The sequence below is a fragment of the Eleutherodactylus coqui genome, chromosome 6 (assembly GCF_035609145.1).
Source record: "Eleutherodactylus coqui strain aEleCoq1 chromosome 6, aEleCoq1.hap1, whole genome shotgun sequence".
Taxonomy (NCBI): domain Eukaryota; kingdom Metazoa; phylum Chordata; class Amphibia; order Anura; family Eleutherodactylidae; genus Eleutherodactylus; species Eleutherodactylus coqui.
Window position 1 is genome coordinate 48868813 of NC_089842.1, and position 22628 is coordinate 48891440.

At 47.1% G+C, this 22628-nt stretch overlaps 1 protein-coding gene across 1 annotated transcript; it reads right to left on the bottom strand.

Moving 5' to 3' along the window:
• Window positions 1-6741: 6741 nt before the first annotated feature.
• On the bottom strand, window positions 6742-7704 carry LOC136633575 (olfactory receptor 6N1-like). The gene has a single exon (XM_066609338.1). It carries the CDS (start codon window positions 7702-7704, stop codon window positions 6742-6744), a length of 963 nt encoding a protein of 320 aa, XP_066465435.1.
• Between the last annotated feature and the right edge of the window lie 14924 nt (window positions 7705-22628).

Below are 22628 nucleotides of genomic sequence, written 5' to 3' on the forward strand. Positions count from 1 at the left end.
AGAGGACTCCAGAATAACCCAAAAAGTCAGGTTAACATATTTTGTGCCTTCTCTAACCCACTTTTTCCTCTAACGACAGTTAAAATCCCACCTCTCTCCTTTGCAGTTTATCACCCCCCCCATTACAGATGTTTCCAGTTATTCCTTTCACAGCATTTACTCCAGTTCATGTAGAACCAGGACTGTTTACTATTTGTTATATTTTTGTTTTATTTCATGTTCATTAGAGATGAGCGAACGTACTCGTCCGAGCTTGATACTCGTTCGAGTATTAGCGTGTTCGAGATGCTCGTTACTAGAGGCGAGCACCACGCGATGTTCGAGTTACTTTCACTTTCATCTCTGAGACTTTAGCGCTCTTTTCTGGCCAATAGAAAGACAGGGAAGGCATTACAACTTCCCCCTGCGACGTTCAAGCCCTATACCACCCCCCTGCAGTGAGTGGCTGGCGAGATCAGGTGTCACCCGAGTATATAAATCGGCCCCTCCCGCGGCTCGCCACAGATGCATTCTGACAGAGATCAGGGAAAGTGCTGCTGATGGTGGAGCTGCTATAGGGAGAGTGTTAGGAGTTATTTTAGGCTTCAAGAACCCCAACGGTCCTTCTTAGGGCCACATCTGACCGTGTGCAGTACTGTTGAGGCTGCTTTTTGCAGTGTTGCACATTTTTTTTTTTTTTTGTATATCGGCCGTGCAGAGCATTGCGTCCTCAGTCTGTAGTAATTTTACATAGTCCAGGGCCAGTAGTGGTGAGGCAGGTACAGTGAAAGAGATATACTGTGTATATAGGCAGTGGGCTTTTCCAAAAAAATTTGGGAAAAAACATTCTATTTGGGCTGCCTGTGACCGTCCAGAGTGTACTGCATCTCTGCTGGGGGTAGTAGTCCTAATTAATACGCAGCCCGCTTAGTGTTACAGCAGGCTTGCGCAAAATTCTTTCCTGGCTCTGCGTTGCCCATCACATCACCGCTGTCATCCTGTCCATCGGGAAACAGTCTGCAGTAATTTTACATAGTCCAGGGCCAGTAGTGGTGAGCCAGGGACAGTGAAAGAGATATACCGTGTATATAGGCAGTGGGCTTTTCCAAAAAAATTTGGGAAAAAACATTCTATTTGGGCTGCCTGTGACCGTCCTGAGTGTACTGCGTCTCTGCTGGGGGTAATAGTCCTAATTAATACGCAGCCAGCTAAGTGTTACAGCAGGCTTGCGCAAAATACTTTCCTGGCTCTGCTGTGCGTTACACATCACCGCTGTCATCCTGTCCATCGGGAAACAGTCTGCAGTAATTTTACATAGTCCAGGGCCAGTAGTGGTGAGCCAGGGACAGTGAAAGAGATATACTGTGTATATAGGCAGCGGGCTTTTCCAAAAAAATTTGAGAAAAAACATTCTATTTGGGCTGCCTGTGACTGTCCTGAGTGTACTGCGTCTCTGCTGGGGGTAGTAGTCCTAATTAATACGCAGCCAGCTAAGTGTTACAGCAGGCTTGCGCAAAATTCTTTCCTGGCTCTGCGTTGCCCGTCACATCACCGCAGTCATCCTGTCCAGAGGGAAACAGTCTGCAGTAATTTTACATAGTCCAGGGCCAGTAGTGGTGAGCCAGGGACAGTGAAAGAGATATACTGTGTATATAGGCAGTGGGCTTTTCCAAAAAAAATTTGGGAAAAAACATTCTATTTGGGCTGCCTGTGACCGTCCTGAGTGTACTGCGTCTCTGCTGGGGGTAGTAGTTCTAATTAATACGCAGCCAGCTAAGTGTTACAGCAGGCTTGCGCTAAATTCTTTCCTGGCTCTGTGTTGCCCATCACATCACCGCTGTCATCCTGTCCAGAGGGAAACAGTCTGCAGTAATTTTACATAGTCCAGGGCCAGTAGTGGTGAGCCAGGGACAGTGAAAGAGATATACTGTGTATATAGGCAGTGGGCTTTTCCAAAAAAAATTGGGAAAAAACATTCTATTTGGGCTGCCTGTGACCGTCCTGAGTGTACTGCGTCTCTGCTGGGGGTAGTAGTCCTAATTAATACGCAGCCAGCTAAGTGTTACAGCAGGCTTGCGCTAAATTCTTTCCTGGCTCTGCGTTGCCCGTCACATCACCGCAGTCATCCTGTCCAGAGGGAAACAGTCTGCAGTAATTTTACATAGTCCAGGGCTAGTAGTGGTGAGCCAGGGACAGTGAAAGAGATATACTGTGTATATAGGCAGTGGGCTTTTCCAAAAAAAATTTGGGAAAAAACATTCTATTTGGGCTGCCTGTGACCGTCCTGAGTGTACTGCGTCTCTGCTGGGGGTAGTAGTTCTAATTAATACGCAGCCAGCTAAGTGTTACAGCAGGCTTGCGCTAAATTCTTTCCTGGCTCTGTGTTGCCCATCACATCACCGCTGTCATCCTGTCCAGAGGGAAACAGTCTGCAGTAATTTTACATAGTCCAGGGCCAGTAGTGGTGAGCCAGGGACAGTGAAAGAGATATACTGTGTATATAGGCAGTGGGCTTTTCCAAAAAAATTTGGGAAAAAACATTCTATTTGGGCTGCCTGTGACCGTCCTGAGTGTACTGCGTCTCTGCTGGGGGTAGTAGTCCTAATTAATACGCAGCCAGCTAAGTGTTACAGCAGGCTTGCGCAAAATTCTTTCCTGGCTCTGCTGTGCGTTCCGTAAGCGAAGTCAGCCTCCAACCACAGCCAATAAGCGGCACATTTAATTACAGCGTTCTGTTTCTGCACTACTGGTAATACACCATGCTGAGGGGTAGGGGTAGGCCTAGAGGACGTGGACGTGGACGCGGGCGAGGACGCGGAGGCCCAAGTCAGGGTGTGGGCACAGGCCGAGCTCCTGATCCAGGTGTATCGCAGCCGACTGCTGCGGGATTAGGAGAGAGGCACGTTTCTGGCGTCCCCACATTCATCTCACAATTAATGGGTCCACGCGGTAGACCTTTATTAGAAAATGAGCAGTGTGAGCAGGTCCTGTCGTGGATGGCAGAAAGTGCATCCAGCAATCTATCGAACACCCAGAGTTCTACGCCGTCCACTGCTGCAACTCTGAATCCTCTGGCTGCTGCTCCTCCTTCCTCCCAGCCTCCTCACTCCATTACAATGACACATTCTGAGGAGCAGGCAGACTCCCAGGAACTGTTCTCGGGCCCCTGCCCAGAATGGCCAGCAATGGTTCCGAATCCTCTCCCACTGGAGGAGTTTGTCGTGACCGATGCCCAACCTTTTGAAAGTTCCCGGGGTCCGGGGGATGAGGCTGGGGACTTCCGGCAACTGTCTCAAGAGCTTTCAGTGGGTGAGGAGGACGATGACGATGAGACACAGTTGTCTATCAGTGAGGTAGTAGTAAGGGCAGTAAGTCCGAGGGAGGAGCGCACAGAGGATTCGGAGGAAGAGCAGCAGAACGATGAGGTGACTGACCCCACCTGGTTTGCTACGCCTACTGAGGACAGGTCTTCAGAGGGGGAGGCAAGGGCAGCAGCAGGGCAGGTTGGAAGAGGCAGTGCGGTGGCCAGGGGTAGAGGCAGGGCCAGACTGAATAATCCACCAACTGTTTCCCAAAGCGCCCCCTCGCGCCATGCCACCCTGCAGAGGCCGAGGTGCTCAAAGGTCTGGCAGTTTTTCACTGAGAGTGCAAACAACCGACGAACAGTGGTGTGCAACATTTGTCGTGCCAAGATCAGCTGGGGAGCCACCACCACCAGCATACGCAGACATATGATGGCCAAGCACCCCACAAGGTGGGACGAAGGCCGTTCACCGCCTCCGGTTTGCACCGCTGCCTCTCCCCCTGTGCCCCAACCTGCCACTGAGATCCAACCCCCCTCTCAGGACACAGGCACTACCGTCTCCTGGCCTGCACCCACATCCTCACCTCCGCTGTCCTCGGCCCCATCCACCAATGTCTCTCAGCGCACCGTCCAGCCGTCGCTAGCGCAAGTGTTGGAGCGCAAGCGCAAGTACGCTGCCACGCACCCGCATGCTCAAGCGTTAAACATGCACATAGCCAAATTTATCAGCCTGGAGATGCTGCCGTATAGGGTTGTGGAAACGGAGGCTTTTAAAGGTATGATGGCAGCGGCGGCCCCGCGCTACTCAGTTCCCAGTCGCCACTACTTTTCCCGATGTGCCGTCCCAGCCCTGCACGACCACGTCTCCCGCAACATTGTACGCGCCCTCACCAACGCGGTTACTGCCAAGGTCCACTTAACAACGGACACGTGGACAAGCACAGGCGAGCAGGGCCACTATATCTCCCTGATGGCACATTGGGTGAATTTAGTGGAGGCTGGGACAGAGTCAGAGCCTGGGACCGCTCACGTCCTACCCACCCCCAGAATTCCAGAATTGCGGGCCCCAGCTCGGTGGTGGTATCTGCGGCGGTGTATGCTTCCTCCACTAAACCACCCTCCTCCTCCTACGCAACCTCAGTCTCGCAATCAAGATGTGGAGGAGCATGAGGAGGAGGGGGAAGAGACAGCTTGGCCCACTGCTAAGGGTACCGATGCTGCTTGCCTGTCATCCTTTCAGCGTGTATGGCCTGAGGAGGAGGAGGAGGATCCTGAAAGTGATCTTCCTAGTGAGGACAGCCATGTGTTGTGTACAGGTACCCTGGCACACATGGCTGACTTCATGTTAGGATGCCTTTCTCGTGACCCTTGCGTTACACGCATTCTGGCCACTACGGATTACTGGGTGTACACACTGCTTGACCCACGGTATAAGGAGAACCTTTGCACTCTCATACCCGAAGAGGAAAGGGGTTCGAGAGTGATGCTATACCACAGGACCCTGGCGGACAAGCTGATGGTAAAATTCCCATCTGACAGCGCTAGTGGCCGAAGGCGCAGTTCCGAGGGCCAGGTAGCAGGGGAGGCGCGGAGATCAGGCAGCATGTACAGCACAGGCAGGGGAACACTCTCTAAGGCCTTTGACAGCTTTCTGGCTCCCCAGCAAGACTGTGTCACCGCTCCCCAGTCAAGGCTGAGTCGGCGGGAGCACTGTATAAGGATGGTGAGGGAGTACGTAGCCGATCGCACGACCGTCCTCCGTGACGCCTCTGCCCCCTACAACTACTGGGTGTCGAAGCTGGACACGTGGCCTGAACTCGCGCTGTATGCCATGGAGGTGCTTGCTTGTCCTGCGGCTAGCGTCTTGTCAGAGAGGGTGTTTAGTGCGGCTGGGGGAATCATCACAGATAAGCGTACCCGCCTGTCAACCGACAGTGCCGACAGGCTTACACTCATCAAGATGAACAAAGCCTGGATTTCCCCAGACTTCTCTTCTCCACCAGCGGACAGCAGCGATACCTAAACAATACGTAGGCTGCACCCGCGGATGGAAGCATCGTTCTCTATCACCATCAAAAACGGGGACCTTTTAGCTTCATCAATCTGTGTATTCTATTCATCCTCCTGCTCCTGAAACCTCACGTAATCACGCCGAACGGGCAATTTTTCTTAGGCCCACAAGGCTCAGTCATATAATTTTTGTAAACAATTTTTATACGTTTCAATGCTCATTAAAGCGTTGAAACTTGCACCTGAACCAATTTTTATTTTAACTGGGCTGCCTCCAGGCCTAGTTACAAATTAAGCCACATTAACCAAAGCGATTAATGGGTTTCACCTGCCCTCTTGGTTGGGCATGGGCAATTTTTCTGAGGTACATTCGTACTGTTGGTACACCAATTTCCTCCCTCGCAAAAGAGGACAATTTCTCCTGGACTGAAGCAGTCCCTGCTTTATTGATTGCTCCATCGTGTTTTCCTGATTGCATACCCTATAGAACCTGATCTAGCACCTCCCATCCTTGTGTGATTATTGTGCTTCCAAGTGTGTAGTCAAGCTCCACCTCCTGCCTGCTCCTCCATACTGCAAACAGAAAGACCTCTGGCTTCCCCTGACTATGCTACCTGTCTGCTCCTTGTATAGCAACTGATACCACCCGTGTACCAACCTCTGGCTTCCCTCTGAACACGCCACTGGCCCATACTGGTCACAACAAGAGGCTCCGAACCTGCACCTGACCGTGACACTGTGACAGACTGGGATTCAAGCCTATTTACTTTGAGAATAATTATTCTTTTAGCAAAAAAAGCTCTTTTAAGGGTAATAGTAATAGTAAATCCAAACATTCTGCCTTACAATTACAAGTTGTTGAAAATATTAGCGGCCCTCCCTGTATCTACGCGCACCAATGAACAGTCTTTTTATCCTCTTTAGCAACCGAAATCATGTAATCAAAAATTATGTGGCAACACAAGACTGAATGGGCTAGCTCAATTAAATATGTATAGAAAAGAAGCCCTATCTGTTCAGCAAGCTTTGAATGAACTAGCAGGACAGCTGCGCCATTCAGACATAATATTATGAATTTCTGCTAAACATTTTTTATTCATGATAAATTTTATTTGCACACACCACTTAGAAAATCCCGGCGGTGCCCAAGGGAATCTAATTGGTTGCTCTGGATAACCTCTTCAGTATTCATTTACTTTATACATGAATTTCTCTCCTTGTATCTATGTGTATGTAATGGGTAGTTTACCTGATTTATTTTATTGATGGACATGGGCTAGCCGATGATTTTAGATCTGCGAATATGGTATCATCCATAGAGCTGCAGTGAGTTACACAACTCTGAATGCGATATGAGTCATGACACTAGAAACAAGTCAAATTTCAGCAGCGGTTGCAGAATAATTTCAGAACAAACATGTATACATTCCCGTATTTTTACAACAATTCTACTGGAGACGCTTTGAAGAAAACATAAAAAATTGTTTCATCAGTAAATGTTTATATATGAATCTTTTGATTTCCTGATTTCTTAGTCCATAGATAATGGGATTAGCTAGTGGGGTAAAGACCACATAGGTGAGACCCACAGCTCTGTCATAATCTACAGAGTAACTTTTTGTAACACGAATATACATAAAGCCAATGCTGCCAAAAAACATAATCACAACAGTGAGGTGCGCTCCGCAGGTGGAGAAGGCCTTCTGACGTCCATCTTTGGACTTAATCCTTAAGATAATAAATAATATCCTAATGTAAGAAAAAATGATGAAAGCAGAAGTCAAGAGGATAATAAAGGAACTGACTGTGAATTCTACCATTATATATAACCTGGTATTTGTGCATGCTAATGAGATTAATGGTGGAAAGTCACAGAATACATTCTCAATATGGTTTGAACCACAAAATGTAAGAAGAGAAATTAAGATGGTTTCAATGACTGGGCTGAGCATCCCTCCAATGATACAGATGACAACCAAATTGGCAGATTTGCCACTTGTCATAATAGATGAGTATCTTAATGGTTTACAGATGGCCAAATATCGATCATACGCCATAATTGTGAGAATATAGCACTCAGCTGCTCCAAAAGCATGTAAAAAATAGGCCTGTACAAGGCATCCATTGAAAGACATCTTCCTCTCATCATCCAAGAGATTGGCCAACATTTTTGGAATTGTGCCAGCTGTATAAAAAATTTCCAAACAAGATAAAACTCCAATAAAGAAGTACATGGGGGAGTGCAGAGCGGTCTCTCTGTGGATTACAAGCAGTATTACAACATTGCCAGAAATGATGAGCAGGTAGATGATCAAAAGGATGGCAAAAAGAAGAACATGGAAGCGCTGAAGATTCGGAAATCCATGTAACACAATTTCGTAAATGTTGCTATTATTGGAAACTCCTTCCATCTTTTTTCATTTGCAATAAGAATGTCTGGGATAAAATTCTAGATACATGTAAATCCATGTAAATCTGACAAACAATCCTAAAAAAGGGGATATCAAGCAAGTGACATTCAAGTGTCCTATAAAGAGAACAGTAATTGATCAGTATTTATTAGCTTTTTTATTCCTCCGATGCATCTATAATAAAAATGAAGCAACTTTGCAAATAGTCTTCATTAAGAAAATTCCTACCATGTTGTGTATACAGCCCTATTTTCAGTCCTATGTGTTTCCGTGGTTACAGACTACAAACAATCTGTACAGTAAACTCTGTGCAGTCTATTTCTGCAGTTGTCCTAAAGGCGTGCTATTGGTCTTTAATATAGTCTGAACGAACTGATACAAACTGATATATATGGTACATCAGTTGGCACACCAAAAAGAATAATCAAAAGATCCCTTTTGTTACAGCACGCTGCTGCTCACCCCACTCACCTGCCCCTGGGACTATGGTTGGTTGCCATCGTCTGTCACACATTGCACACCACACCTCCTCTTCATCTTCCCCCCAGTCCTTTGCCCATAGGTCTCATGCATGCTCCTGTCCCCTCTCTAAAAGTGCCAGCATGAGCTCCCTAATTCAGTTTCCTTGCTACAGTAATGTCAGCCCCAACCATTGTTGCGTCTCTGGACAAGCTCCAGTTCCCACCATCAGGTACCGCGCCTTGGCCCAGTGCAGTGTCAGCAGCCAAACTACCAGGACTATATGAATGCGTAACAACTTGGTAACCCTGCAGCAGAGACTATATTCTATCCTGCGTGAAGGGGTCAAGGGGGAAAACTGCAGTACCCTAGGTCAAACCAGTGTGTGATAAGGTGGTTCCACATCTACATGACATTTAAAAAATGTAAACATCACATCACAGTGTCAGCTCAAGCTTAAAAGGATGGTCCAGTTGTAAAGTATTGATGGACTATCCTTAGGATAGGCCAACCATAGTACACCGGTAGGATTTGACTGCCCAGATACCCCTACCAATCAGCTGTTTTCTGCAGGAAGCAGACAGCTCCGTTCCCACTACAGTGGCCAGACTTGGTATTGCAGGGGAAATTCCCATTCAAATAAATGGTCTGTAATACCAAGTCTGGCCACTGCAATGGAGCTGTCTGCAGCCTGAAAAAATCAGCTTAGTACATGACCACACTGGTCTAGTGAACAGATGATTAGTGGGAGTTCCAGGTAACGGACCCGTGATAATTTATTATTGATGACCCATGCTGAGCATAGTTTATGACTGGACAACCCTTTTAAGGATGTGGCTCTTTTGGTTTTTAAGGATGCAGCATTTTTTTTGTTCATGATTGTATGCATAAAGCCATTTTTTTCCAACAATGTAACCCTATTAGGACTTTTCCGTGGAATAGCTTGTAATTTTTTATGCCACTATTTTGGGGTACATATAATTTATGGATTACATTTTATTAATTTTTTCTGGGGTGAATGGAAAAAATAGAAAATACACCAATATTTTGTTTTACATTTCAAATTTTGCACTGTTCACTATGAGGCATAAATAACAGAGATCTGTGACTAAAAAGCTATTTGATTACACAGGTCTGCAAAAAATAAAAATTTTAAGAGCCGATTTGGTTATTCCATGTAATCTTTATATTTTTTGCTACGCTGAATCCAAAAATGACCTCCGTTCTGTCATAGAACGTCAGTAGAAATTAGTGAGCACGCACGTTTAAGACTGATGCGATCAAACACCCCCCCCCCCCCTGCATGGTGCTCAGACGAGTAATCAAATACTCGAAAAGACCAATGCTCGCTCGAGCATCAGCCTTAAACAAGCATGCTCGCCTATCTCTAGACATCACGTTTCCTGACAATTCAGTTATCTATGTTAAATAAGGCAATACCTCAAAATAAATGAAAATACTTATAAAATTAATTTTTAATTACAAATTTTACATGAAAATCATTTTTGAACTGAAATGAGCTCATTTAAATATGCTAAAATCATTTCTTGTGAGGCTCCTCTTGGTACATTTACGCTTGTGAGAAGCATCTGGAATGTCTCTCTGAAGCATCCAACAGTAGTCTGCCATCATTGTAATGCTCCATTTTCCCTGGTATCTTCTTTCCATCTCTTTAATGTCCTGGAGGAATCGTTCACCTTGTTCTTCACTCACAGCTCCCAAATTTTCAGGAAAGTAGTCAAGGTGGGATTGGAGGAAACGTACTTTTAAACCCATCAGGGAACCTAAAGCTTGAAATGATTTCAGCATTCGTCCGACAATCTTTTTGTAGTCAGGATCTTTCTTATTGCCTAAAAATGTCTCTACAGCCTCTTTTAATGCAATCCACTTTTCTTTTTGACAATCCATCATGGAATTGACTAACTCTTGATCAGCTATGAGCCTCCTAATGTCTGGTCCGATGAACACACCTTCCTTCAATTTTGCCTCTGAAAGGCCTGGAAACTTGGTTACCACATATTAAAAGCATTCTCCATCTCTTGGAAGTAATTTCACAAATTGCTTCATCAATCCCAATTTTATATGGACAGGTGGTATAAGAACTTTATGCGGAGGTACCAAAGTTTTCAGAGGACATTTTTTTGACCGACTGTGAGAACCCTCGGCTGCCAACTCTTCTTGGTCCAGTGATTTTGTCGGTCTCGACTGTCCCATAGACACAGAAAACAAGGGTATTTGGTATATCCAGCTTGTTGCCCGAGCAGTATGCACAAGCCCTTTAAATCCCCACACACTTGTCAACCGTGGTCTTCATATTTAAGTTTACGAAGAACCAATACCAAGTTCTCGTAGGTTTCCTTCAAGGGTACGGAATGACCTACAGGGGTGGAAGCATAAAAACGGCCAATGTGGAGCAAAACTGCTTTGAGACTTCTTTTTGAAGAATCTATGGAAAGACGCCATTGCGTTGAATCATATTGGATTTTGAATTGACCCATCAAACCTTCGACATCATGCAATAAACAAACTTGTCTTCTTGGGCAAAGTAAGGAACGAACTTCTTTTCACGATGTCTCAACCATGAAAAAGACACTCCTGGCAATAATAAATTCCTGCTTTTGAGCCTTGAACCGAGTAACTCAGCGGCATCTTTGGGAAGATTCAAGTCTCTTACCAAATCATTCATCTCCTTCTGGGAAAAAATTTTGGTCTTGTATCATCTTCAGAGTCAGACCTTGATTTGTCATCTGGTTCAGGTATTACTCCACCTTCATAGAAGCTAGGTATCTCTTCCAAGGTAGCAGGGGGCTTGGGTGCTGGTATATCTGTGCCATGGGGGATGGGATGAATTGCTGAGTGAAGATTGGGGTATGAAATGAAATGCTTTCATTTGTAATTATACCCATTCACATCGCATGAACAAAAGTAACAGTCGTCACTATGGTTCTTTTGCTCTCGCCATACCATAAGAATCCCATGATGGAAAGCATTTTTTTTACCCTTAAATCAATTTCGGAGGTCCTGTAATATTCAGCTGTTGCTTCAACATCGTATATTCACCACAAATGAAACAGAAACTGTCAGACGAAATAATACACTTCAGCGGAGCCATAACGCTAACTTGGGGAAACATGATTTAAGAATGACGAGCTAACATGAAGAGATTGTGCCAGTTATTCCCTCTCTTTCCGTTTGTCAGCAGCCACAGCAGCAGAGAGCCGGTGTCACTGGCAGCGGCGGCAGACACTGAGCGGGTGAGCGAGCTGTCAGCGGCCACAGCAGCAGAGAGCTGGCATCTGGGCCAGTGCTGAGAGGTGGCACAGTGGCATAGACATGTCTGCGGAGGGAGCAGATGGCCAGCGGAGATTCTCTGCGGCTTTGTAAGTCACAGTGCAAGGGCACCGCAAGGGGAGATGGGAGGGCACAGCCTCACAGCAGGGATATTCCTAAAGAGGCTGCAGTATCAGAATGTCAGCGCAGGGGCCGCCTAGCAGTTCACCACAGGGAGAAGGAAGGGGGACGGCTGCTCCAGGGACCTTGCTCATAGCAGCCAATCAGCTCCTGGGGGAACACCGCCCTGTCAAGCACCGTGTATCTTGTCTCCACCCATACGTCCGGTGGCATCAAGATACAATAGCACCACAGGCCAGAACCAAGAAAAAAAATTGAATGAAGCCCATGCATGTCAGAGCCTGCGCGGTCAGCTTGGAACATGTTGATGCTGGTTTCTATTAGCTCACTTTGGAAGTTCTTTTCTTTGAAAGTTATGTTTTTTTTGGCATTGTATATCTTAAATGGACTGATGTGAATTAATTAATAGTAATTTTGACTTTAAATTTTACTTTAAAACCCTAATATAAAAAAAATACCAAAAGTTGAGAAAAATTTGCTAAATTTGAAGAGAATTTTGCATTTTGTGGTAAATCTTGACATCTAGGATTTTTTCTCATTTTTTTCGTTTTCAGCACACCAAAATACATGGAAATTAGTTAAGCTAAAAAGCTGGTCTTCAAGCTTAAATATGAGGACCACGGTTGGCAAGCATGTGGGGATTTAAAGGTCTTGTGCATGCTGCTCGGGCAACAAGCTCAATATACCAAATACCCTTGTTTTCTGTGTCTGGGGGCAGTCAAGAATTGAGTTAAGCAGCAGCACATGTGAAAAAGATTTGGGTATACTAATAGATCATAGACTGAACATGAGTCAACAATGTGATGCAGCAGCCAAAAAGGCAAACACAATTCTGGGATGTATTAAGAGAAGCATAAAGTCTAGATCACGTGAGGTAATTATCTCCCTCTACTCTTCCTTAGTCAGACCTTATCTGGAATACTGTGTCCATTTCTGCGCACCCCACTTTAAAAAAGACATAGACAAACTGGAGCAAGTTCAGAGAAGAGTTACCACGATGGTGAGCGGTCTACAAATCATGTCCTATGAGGAAGGGTTAAAGGATCTGGGAATGTTAAGCTTGCAAAAAAGAAGGCTGAGAGAAGACTTAATAGGTGTCTACAAATATCTGAAGGGTTGTCACAGTGCAGAGGGATCAGCCCTATTCTCATTTGTACAAGGAAAGACTAGAAGCAATGGAATGGAACTGAAAGGGAGGAGACACAGATTAGAAATTAGAAGAAACTTTGTGACAGTGAGGGTAATGAATGAGTGAAACAGGTTACCACAGGAGGTGGTGAGTTCTCCTGCAATGGAAGTGTTCAAACAAAGGCTGGAAAAATATCTGTTTGGGATGATTTTATGAATCCTGCACTGAGCAGTGGGTTGGACCCGATGACCCTGGAGGTTCTTTTCAACTCTACCATTCTATGAATCTATACCATCTTAAAAGGACATTTTTAAATAAGGGCTACTATCCCACCTCAGTTGATGACCAAATCAACAGAGTCACCATATGCCCAGACCCTCCGCTTCTGTGTTACAGGCAACCTTAAAATTTGAGGAATCTTATAATCAGGAGTGCATTGCCCAATGACACGCAAGAAAAAAGAAACTTATCCCTGTAATATAAGGAGCTGCAAGACCTGCTCACATGTACTGACCACGGACAGGATACAAATCCCAAAACACAGCAGGACTATAGGATCCCTGGGACATTCACATGTTCCACGTCTGATGTTGTGTATCTGATCATGTGTAGTAAATGTCCTGTTGGAGGCCTTTATATTGGAGAAACAGGTTCAAAAACTGAAAGCGAGGATGAGATCTCACCGCCACACAATTAAACAGAGGAAGACAGAATTACCTGTGGCCAAACACTTTTCTAGTCACGGACACAACATAGAACACGTGAAAGTTATTATACTGAAAAGCAATTTCAAATCACAAAGCCATAGAAGAATTTGGGAGTGCAAATTTATAACAACTTTTGACACTTCCAACAGAGGGTTAAATTATTCAGAAGGATTCATGCTTAAATGGGAAGTATGAGAAATCTATAACACAGATAACACTCTGGCCTGGTGACTCCCTAACACTAATTCTGAGACCATACAACTGTCACATGCTTATTAGTGGACTATTTAAATAATTATTTATTTCCCTACTCATCCTGTCTGTGCCTTGTTATAAGTATGTGTGTATCTATATATATGCCTCTTCGGATCTTTTTCATTATTCCTGAAGAAGGAGATTTGAAAGCTCGCTATAACATCATGTATTTTGTTAGCCATTAAAAGGTACCATATCTACAAGATTACTTGGTTTTTCTTGCTGGGAACAATCACAGTAAAACCATAGACTTGTATAGTTGGAAGGGACCTCCAGGGTCATCTGGTCGAACCCCCTGCTCAATGCAGGATTCACTAAATCATCCCAGACAGATATCTGTCCAGCCTCTATTTGAACACTTCCATTGAAGGAGAACTCACCACCTCCTGTGGTAACCTGTTCCACTCATTGATCACCCTCACTGTCAGGATTTTTTAAATAATATCTAATCTGTGTCTTCTCCCTTTCAGTTTCATCTCATTGCTTCTAGTCTTTCCTTGTGCAAATGAGAATAGGGCTGATCCCTCTGCAGTGTGACAGACCTTCAAATATTTGTAGACCGCTATTAAGTCTTCTGTCAGCCTTCTTTTTTGCAAGCTACACATTCCCAAATCCTTTAACCGTTCCTCATAGGACATGATTTGCAGATCGCTCACCATCCTGGTAACCGTTCTCTGAACTTGTTCTATAATGCTATGAAACATAAAAAGGAACACCATCCCGTATGTGATGAACGTCTCTCATAGATTAATACAGCTGTTTTCTGCGCCATTTAAATAGATCCAAATGATCTGGGAATTTATTCCCTACAGGTACATAACTCTAATTACCCATTTAGAATTATTATTCTTGTTGTTAATATGTAAACATGGGATATTTAGCTATTAAAATTTACTGTTATTTTACTATATCTTAACTTCTTAGTCACCACTAGAGATGAGCGAACGTACTCGTCCGAGCTTGATACTCGTTCGAGTAATAGCGTGTTCGAGATGCTCGTTACTCGAGACGAGTACCACGCGATGTTCGAGTTACTTTCACTTTCATCTCTGAGACGTTAGCACGCTTTTTTGGCCAATAGAAAGACAGGGAAGGCATTACAACTTCCCCCTGCGACGTTCAAGCCCTATACCACCCCCCTGCAGTGAGTGGCTGGCAAGATCAGGTGTCACCCGAGTATAAAAATCGGCCCCTCCCGCGGCTCGGCACAGATGTATTCTGACATAGAGGAGGGAAAGTGCTGTTGGTGACTGAGCTGCTATAGGGAGAGTGTTAGGAGTATTTTAGGCTTCAAGAACCCCAACGGTCCTTCTTAGGGCCACATCTAACCGTGTGCAGTAGTGTGGAGGCTGCTTTTTGCAGTGTTGCACATTTTTTTTTTTGTATATCGGCCGTACAGAGCATTGCGCCCTGCAGTAATTATACATACTCCAGGGCCAGTAGTGGTGGTGAGGCAGGGACAGAAGACATATATTTATTGAATATAGGCAGTGGGCCTTTCCAAAAACATTTGGGAAAAAAAATCTATTTGGGCTGCCTGTGACTGTCCTCAGTGTACTGGGTCTGTGCTGGGTGTAGTTGTCCTCCTAATTCATACGCAGCCAGTTAAGTGTTACAGCAGGCTTGCGCAAAATTATTTCCTGGCTCTGTGTTGGCTGTTACATCACCGCTATATTCATGTCCACAGTGCCACAGTCTGCAGTTATTTTACATACTCCAGGGCCAGTAGCGGTGAGGCAGGGACAGAAGACATATATTTATTGAATATAGGCAGTGGGCCTTTCCAAAAACATTTGGGGGAAAAAAGTCTATTTGGGCTGCCTGTGACTGTCCTCAGTGTACTGGGTCTGTGCTGGGTGTAGTTGTCCTCCTAATTCATACGCAGCCAGCTAAGTGTTACAGCAGGCTTGCGCAAAATTATTTCCTGGCTCTGTGTTGGCTGTTACATCACCGCTATATTCATGTCCACAGTGCCACAGTCTGCAGTTATTTTACATACTCCAGGGCCAGTAGCGGTGAGGCAGGGACAGAAGACATATATTTATTGAATATAGGCAGTGGGCCTTTCCAAAAACATTTGGGAAAAAAAATCTATTTGGGCTGCCTGTGACTGTCCTCAGTGTACTGGGTCTGTGCTGGGTGTAGTTGTCCTCCTAATTCATACGCAGCCAGCTAAGTGTTACAGCAGGCTTGCGCAAAATTATTTCCTGGCGTTCCGTAAGCGAAGTCAGCCTCCAACCACAGGCCAATAAGCGGCACATTTAATTACAGCGTTCTGTTTCTGCACTACTGGTAATACACCATGCTGAGGGGTAGGGGTAGGCCTAGAGGACGTGGACACGGGCGAGGACGCGGAGGCCCAAGTCAGGGTGTGGGCACAGGCCGAGCTCCTGATCCAGGTGTATCGCAGCCGACTGCTGCGGGATTAGGAGAGAGGCACGTTTCTAGCGTCCCCACATTCATCTCACAATTAATGGGTCCACGCGGTAGACCTTTATTAGAAAATGAGCAGTGTGAGCAGGTCCTGTCGTGGATGGCAGAAAGTGCATCCAGCAATCTATCGAACACCCAGAGTTCTGCGCCGTCCACTGCTGCAACTCTGAATCCTCTGGCTGCTGCTCCTCCTTCCTCCCAGCCTCCTCACTCCATTACAATGACACATTCTGAGGAGCAGGCAGACTCCCAGGAACTGTTCTCGGGCCCCTGCCCAGAATGGGCAGCAAGGGTTCCGAATCCTCTCCCACTGGAGGAGTTTGTCGTGACCGATGCCCAACCTTTGGAAAGTTCCCGGGGTCCGGGGGATGAGGCTGGGGACTTCCGGCAACTGTCTCAAGAGCTTTCAGTGGGTGAGGAGGACGATGACGATGAGACACAGTTGTCTATCACTCAGGTAGTAGTAATTGGAGTAAGTCCGAGGGAGAAGCGCACAGAGGATTCGGAGGAAGAGCAGCAGGATGATGAGGTGACTGACCCCACCTGGTTTGCTACGCCTACTGAGGACAGGTCTTCAGAGGGGGAGGCAAGTGCAGCAGCAGGGCAGGTTGGAAGAGGCAGTGCGGTGGCCAGGGGTAGAGGCAGGGCCAGACCGAATAATCCACCAACTGTTTCCCAAAGCGCCCCCTCGCGCAATGCCCCCCTGCAGAGGCCGAGGTGCTCAAAGGTCTGGCAGTTTTTCAAACGACCGACGACCAGTGGTGTGCAACCTGTGTCGCGCCAAGATCAGCTGGGGAGCCACCACCACCAGCATACGCAGACATATGATGGCCAAGCACCCCACAAGGTGGGACGAAGGCCGTTCACCGCCTCCGGTTTGCACCGCTGCCTCTCCCCCTGTGCCCCAACCTGCCACTGAGATCCAACCCCCCTCTCAGGACACAGGCACTACCGTCTCCTGGCCTGCACCCACACCCTCACCTCTGCTGTGCTCGGCCCCATCCACCAATGTCTCTCAGCGCACCGTCCAGCCGTCGCTAGCGCAAGTGTTGGAGCGCAAGCGCAAGTACGCCGCCACGCACACGCACGCTCAAGCGTTAAACGTGCACATAGCCAAATTTATCAGCCTGGAGATGCTGCCGTATAGGGTTGTGGAAACGGAGGCTTTCAAAGGTATGATGGCGGCGGCGGCCATGCGCTACTCAGTTCCCAGTCGCCACTACTTTTCCCGATGTGCCGTCCCAGCCCTGCACGACCACGTCTCCCGCAACATTGTACGCGCCCTCACCAACGCGGTTACTGCCAAGGTCCACTTAACAACAGACACGTGGACAAGCACAGGCGGGCAGGGCCACTATATCTCCCTGACGGCACATTGGGTGAATTTAGTGGAGGCTGGGACAGAGTCAGAGCCTGGGACCGCTCACGTCCTACCCACCCCCAGAATTCCAGAATTGCGGGCCCCAGCTCGGTGGTGGTATCTGCGGCGGTGTATGCTTCCTCCACTAAACCACCCTCCTCCTCCTCCTCCTACGCAACCTCTGTCTCGCAATCAAGATGTGTCAGCAGCAGCACGTCGCCAGCAGTCGGTGTCGCGCGGCGTGGCAGCACAGCGGTGGGCAAGCGTCAGCAGGCCGTGCTGAAACTACTCAGCTTAGGAGATAAGAGGCACACGGCCCACGAACTGCTGCAGAGTCTGACAGAGCAGACCGACCGCTGGCTTGCGCCGCTGAGCTTCCAACCGGGCATGGTCGTGTGTGACAACGGCCGTAACCTGGTGGCGGCTCTGCAGCTCGGCAGCCTCACGCACGTGCCATGCCTGGCCCACGTCTTTAATTTGGTGGTTCAGCGCTTTATGAAAAGCTACCCACGCTTGTCAGACCTGCTCGGAAAGGTGCGCCAGCTCTGCGCACATTTCCGCAAGTCCAAGACGGCCGCTGCCACCCTGCGCACCCTGCAACATCGGTTTAATCTGCCAGTGCACCGACTGCTGTGCGACCTGCCCACACGGTGGAACTCTACACTCCACATGTTGGCCAGGCTCTATGAGCAGCGTAGAGCTATAGTGGAATACCAACTCCAACATGGGCGGCGTAGTGGGAGTCAGCCTCCTCAATTCTTTACAGAAGAGTGGGCCTGGTTGGCAGACATCTGCCAGGTCCTTGGAAACTTTGAGGAGTCTACCTAGATGGTGAGCGGGGATGCTGCAATCATTAGCGTCACCATTCCTCTGCTATGCCACTTGAGAAGTTCCCTGCAAAGCATAAAGGCAGACGCTTTGCGCTCGGAAACAGAGGCGGGGGAAGACAGTATGTCGCTGGATAGTCAGAGCACCCTCCTGTCTATATCTTAGCGCGTTGAGGAGGAGGAGGAGGAGCATGAGGAGGAGGAGGAGGAGGAGGGGGAAGAGACAGCTTGGCCCACTGCTGAGGGTACCCATGCTGCTTGCCTATCATCCTTTCAGCGTGTATGGCCTGAGGAGGAGGAGGAGGATCCTGAAAGTGATCTTCCTAGTGAGGACAGCCATATGTTGCGTACAGGTACCCTGGCACACATGGCTGACTTCCTGTTAGGATGCCTTTCTCGTGACCCTCGCGTTACACGCATTCTGGCCACTACGGATTACTGGGTGTACACACTGCTCAACCCACGGTAAAAGGAGAACCTTTCCACTCTCATACCCGAAGAGGAAAGGGGTTCGAGAGTGATGCTATACCACAGGACCCTGGCGGACAAACTGATGGTAAAATTCCCATCCGACAGCGCTAGTGGCCGAAGGTGCAGTTCCGAGGGCCAGGTAGCAGGGGAGGCGCAGAGATCAGGCAGCATGTACAGCACAGGCAGGGGAACACTCTCTAAGGCCTTTGACAGCTTTCTGGCTCCCCAGCAAGACTGTGTCACCGCTCCCCAGGCAAGGCTGAGTCGGCGGGAGCACTGTATAAGGATGGTGAGGGAGTACGTAGCCGATCGCACGACCGTCCTCCGTGACGCCTCTGCCCCCTACAACTACTGGGTGTCGAAGCTGGACACGTGGCCTGAACTCGCGCTGTATGCCCTGGAGGTGCTTGCTTGTCCTGCGGCTAGCGTCTTGTCAGAGAGGGTGTTTAGTGCGGCTGGGGGAATCATCACAGATAAGCGTTCCCGCCTGTCAACCGACAGTGCCGACAGGCTTACACTCATCAAGATGAACAAAGCCTGGATTTCACCAGACTTCTCTTCTCCACCAGCGGACAGCAGCGATACCTAAACAATACGTAGGCTGCACCCGCGGATGGAAGCATCGTTCTCTATCACCATAAAAAACGGGGACCTTTTAGCTTCATCAATCTGTGTATTATATTCATCCTCCTCCTCCTGCTCCTCCTCCTGAAACCTCACGTAATCACGCCGAACGGCCAATTTTTCTTAGGCCCACAAGGCTCAGTCATATAATTTTTGTAAACAATTTTTATACGTTTCAATGCTCATTAAAGCGTTGAAACTTTCACCTGAACCAATTTTTATTTTAACTGGGCTGCCTCCAGGCCTAGTTACAAATTAAGCCACATTAACCAAAACAATTAATGGGTTTCACCTGCCCTCTTGGTTGGGCATGGGCAATTTTTCTGAGGTACATTAGTACTGTTGGTACACCAATTTTTTAGGGCCCTCGCCTACAGTGTAATCCAATTAATTTTTTGCCCACCTGCATTAAAGCTGACGTTACATCAGCTGTGTTGGGCACTGCAATGGGATATATTTATGTACCGCCGGTGGGTTCCAGGGAGCCACCCATGCCGTGGGTCCACACGGAATTCCCATTGCGGAGTTGTACCTGCCTGTGACTATTTATAAAAAACCGCGGTCTGACTGGGGCATGCAGACACCTTGACAGAATGAATAGTGTGTGGCACATAGGTTCCCCATTGCTATGCCCACGTGTGCAGCTCCTGATGGCGGTGGCACAGGATTATATTTCTCATTGCTTCTGTACAGCATTGTGGGCTATCGCCCCGCCCCTTTTAAAGAGGGTCGCTGCCTAGCCGTGCCAACCCTCTGCAGTGTGTGCCTGCGGTTCCTCCTCATGGCAGACGCACTTATAAATAGACATGAGTGTGGCGTGGCATGAGGGCAGCTGAAGGCTGCGCAGGGACAGTTTGGTGTGCACTGTGGACACTGGGTCGTGCGGGGAGGGGGGGTTGGGCAGCATGTAACCCAGGAGAAGTGGCAGCGGAGTGTCATGCAGGCAGTGATTGTGCTTTGTTGGAGGTAGTGTGGTGCTTAGCTAATGTATGCATTGCTAATGAGGGCTTTTCAGAAGTAAAAGTTGTTGGGGGGGGCCACTCTTGCCGCTATTGTGGCTTAATAGTGGGACCTGGGAACTTGAGATGCAGCCCAACATGTAACCCCTCGCCTGCCCTATCCGTTGCTGTGCTGTGTCGTTCCCGTAACTTTCTTGAATTGCCCCGATTTTCACAAATGGAAACCTTAGCGAGCATCGGCGATATACAAAAATGCTTGAGTCGCCCATTGACTTCAATGGGGTTCGTTACTCGAAACGAACCCTCGAGCATCGCGATAATTTCGTCCCGAGTAACGAGCACCCGAGCATTTTGGTGCTCGCTCATCTCTAGTCACCACCCATAGGTGTTTTTACATTCTTGATTTCTGGGCTTTAATCCCCAGGACCATAAAAACACGCTCGCCCTGGGGATTCAAGCCCCGTTTCTGTGCGTGTGACAGGCCCTTGCTATTGCCTGCCAGAGGTAGCCAAGAGCCTGGAGCTGTCATGGGGGAGCCGTGGTGAGCGACCCCCAGTGACGTGATCGCCGTTATACAATGGATGATGGCAATTGCATAAAAGTTAAATAAAGTTAAAGTTTCAGCTCCGCTCATGGATCGGATCCAAGAGGGGAGCTGAAAGTACTTATCTCCGTCCTCCACAACGTAAAATGTCGGGCACATGTGCAGAAGCCAGAGGAGCCCGGGAGATTTAAAATCTCCCTACTCCCAGCTAGCACAAGTAGCCGAGAGCCGGGATATGTCACCAGAAACTGCGGTCCCTGGTCACATGAGGGGAGATGAAATTACATTCCTAAGACCCCTGAATTTATCCGCAGACCTTACCCCGGCTTCTGCAACAATGCGCCTGTCGGCAAAATAGTGGATACATGCGTAAAAGCAGAGGATTGCCGGGGTAATTAAAAATTTCCCTGCTCCTGGCTACCAGAAGTAGCTGAGGGCCCGAAAATTTTACGGGGGGGCGCAACATGCAGTCCTGATCACGTGATCGCCATTATACAATAGATGCCAAGAATTGTAAAAGAAAAAGATCTTTGTGCTCATTCAGAGATAGGAAATGAAAATAGGGCTGATCCCTCTGCACTGTGACAGCCCTTCAGATATTTGTAGACCGCTATTAAGTCTCCTCTCAGCCTACTTTTTTGCAAGCTACACATTCCCAAATCCTTTAACCGTTCCTCACAGGACATGATTTCCAGACCGCTCACCATCCTGGTAACTGTTCTCTGAACTTGCTCCATAATGCTATGAAACATAAAAAGAACACCATCCCGTATGTGATGAACGTCTCTCATAGATTAATACAGCTGTTTTCTGCACCATTTTAATAGATCCAAATGATCTGGGAATTTATTCTCTACAGGCACATAACTCTCATTTCCCATTTAGAATTATTATTCTTGTTGTTGTGAAAATGGGATATTTTGCGATTAAAATTTATAGTTATTTTACTATACCTTAACCCCTTAGTGGCAGCCTATATGTGTTTTTACATTCTTGTTTTCTGGGCTTTAATCCTCAGGACCGTAAAAACATGCTCGCCCTGGGGATTCAAGCCCCGGATCTGTGCGTGTGACAGCTCCCTGCTATTGACTGCGTTGCATGCATCAATAAATTTATAAATACTTGGACTGGGTGATCCCCATCTCTGAACGTAAGAAGCGCGGAGGTCTTTTTTCTTTTACAATTCTTGGCAATCCCTTACCCCACTACTATTGGGTGAGTGGAGGTATACCTTTCCAGTGTCTCTCCTAGATTTCCTAGGATGTGAAGAGGATTGGAGATCCAGAGCAACCAATTAGATTCCCTTGGGCACAGCCAGGATTTTCTAAGTGGTGTGTGTAAATAAAATTTATCATTTGTGTTTTTTTATGTCTAAGTTGATATTGATGGACATGGGCTAGCCGATGATTTTAGATCTGCAAATATGGTTTCATCCATAGAGCTGCAGTGAGTTACACAACTCTGAATGCGATATGACATTGGAACCAAGTCAAATTGCAGCAGCGGTTGCAGAATAATTAAAAAAAAAACATATACATTCCCGTATTCTTGTATTTTTACCTCAATTCTAACACAAACACTGAAATAAACATAAAAATTGTTTCATCAGTAAATGTTTATATATGAATTTTTTGATTTCCTGATTTCTTAGTCCATAGATAATGGGATTAGCTAGTGGTGTAAAGACCACAAAGGTGAGACCCACAGCCCTGTCATAATCTACAGAGTAACTTTTTGTAACATCA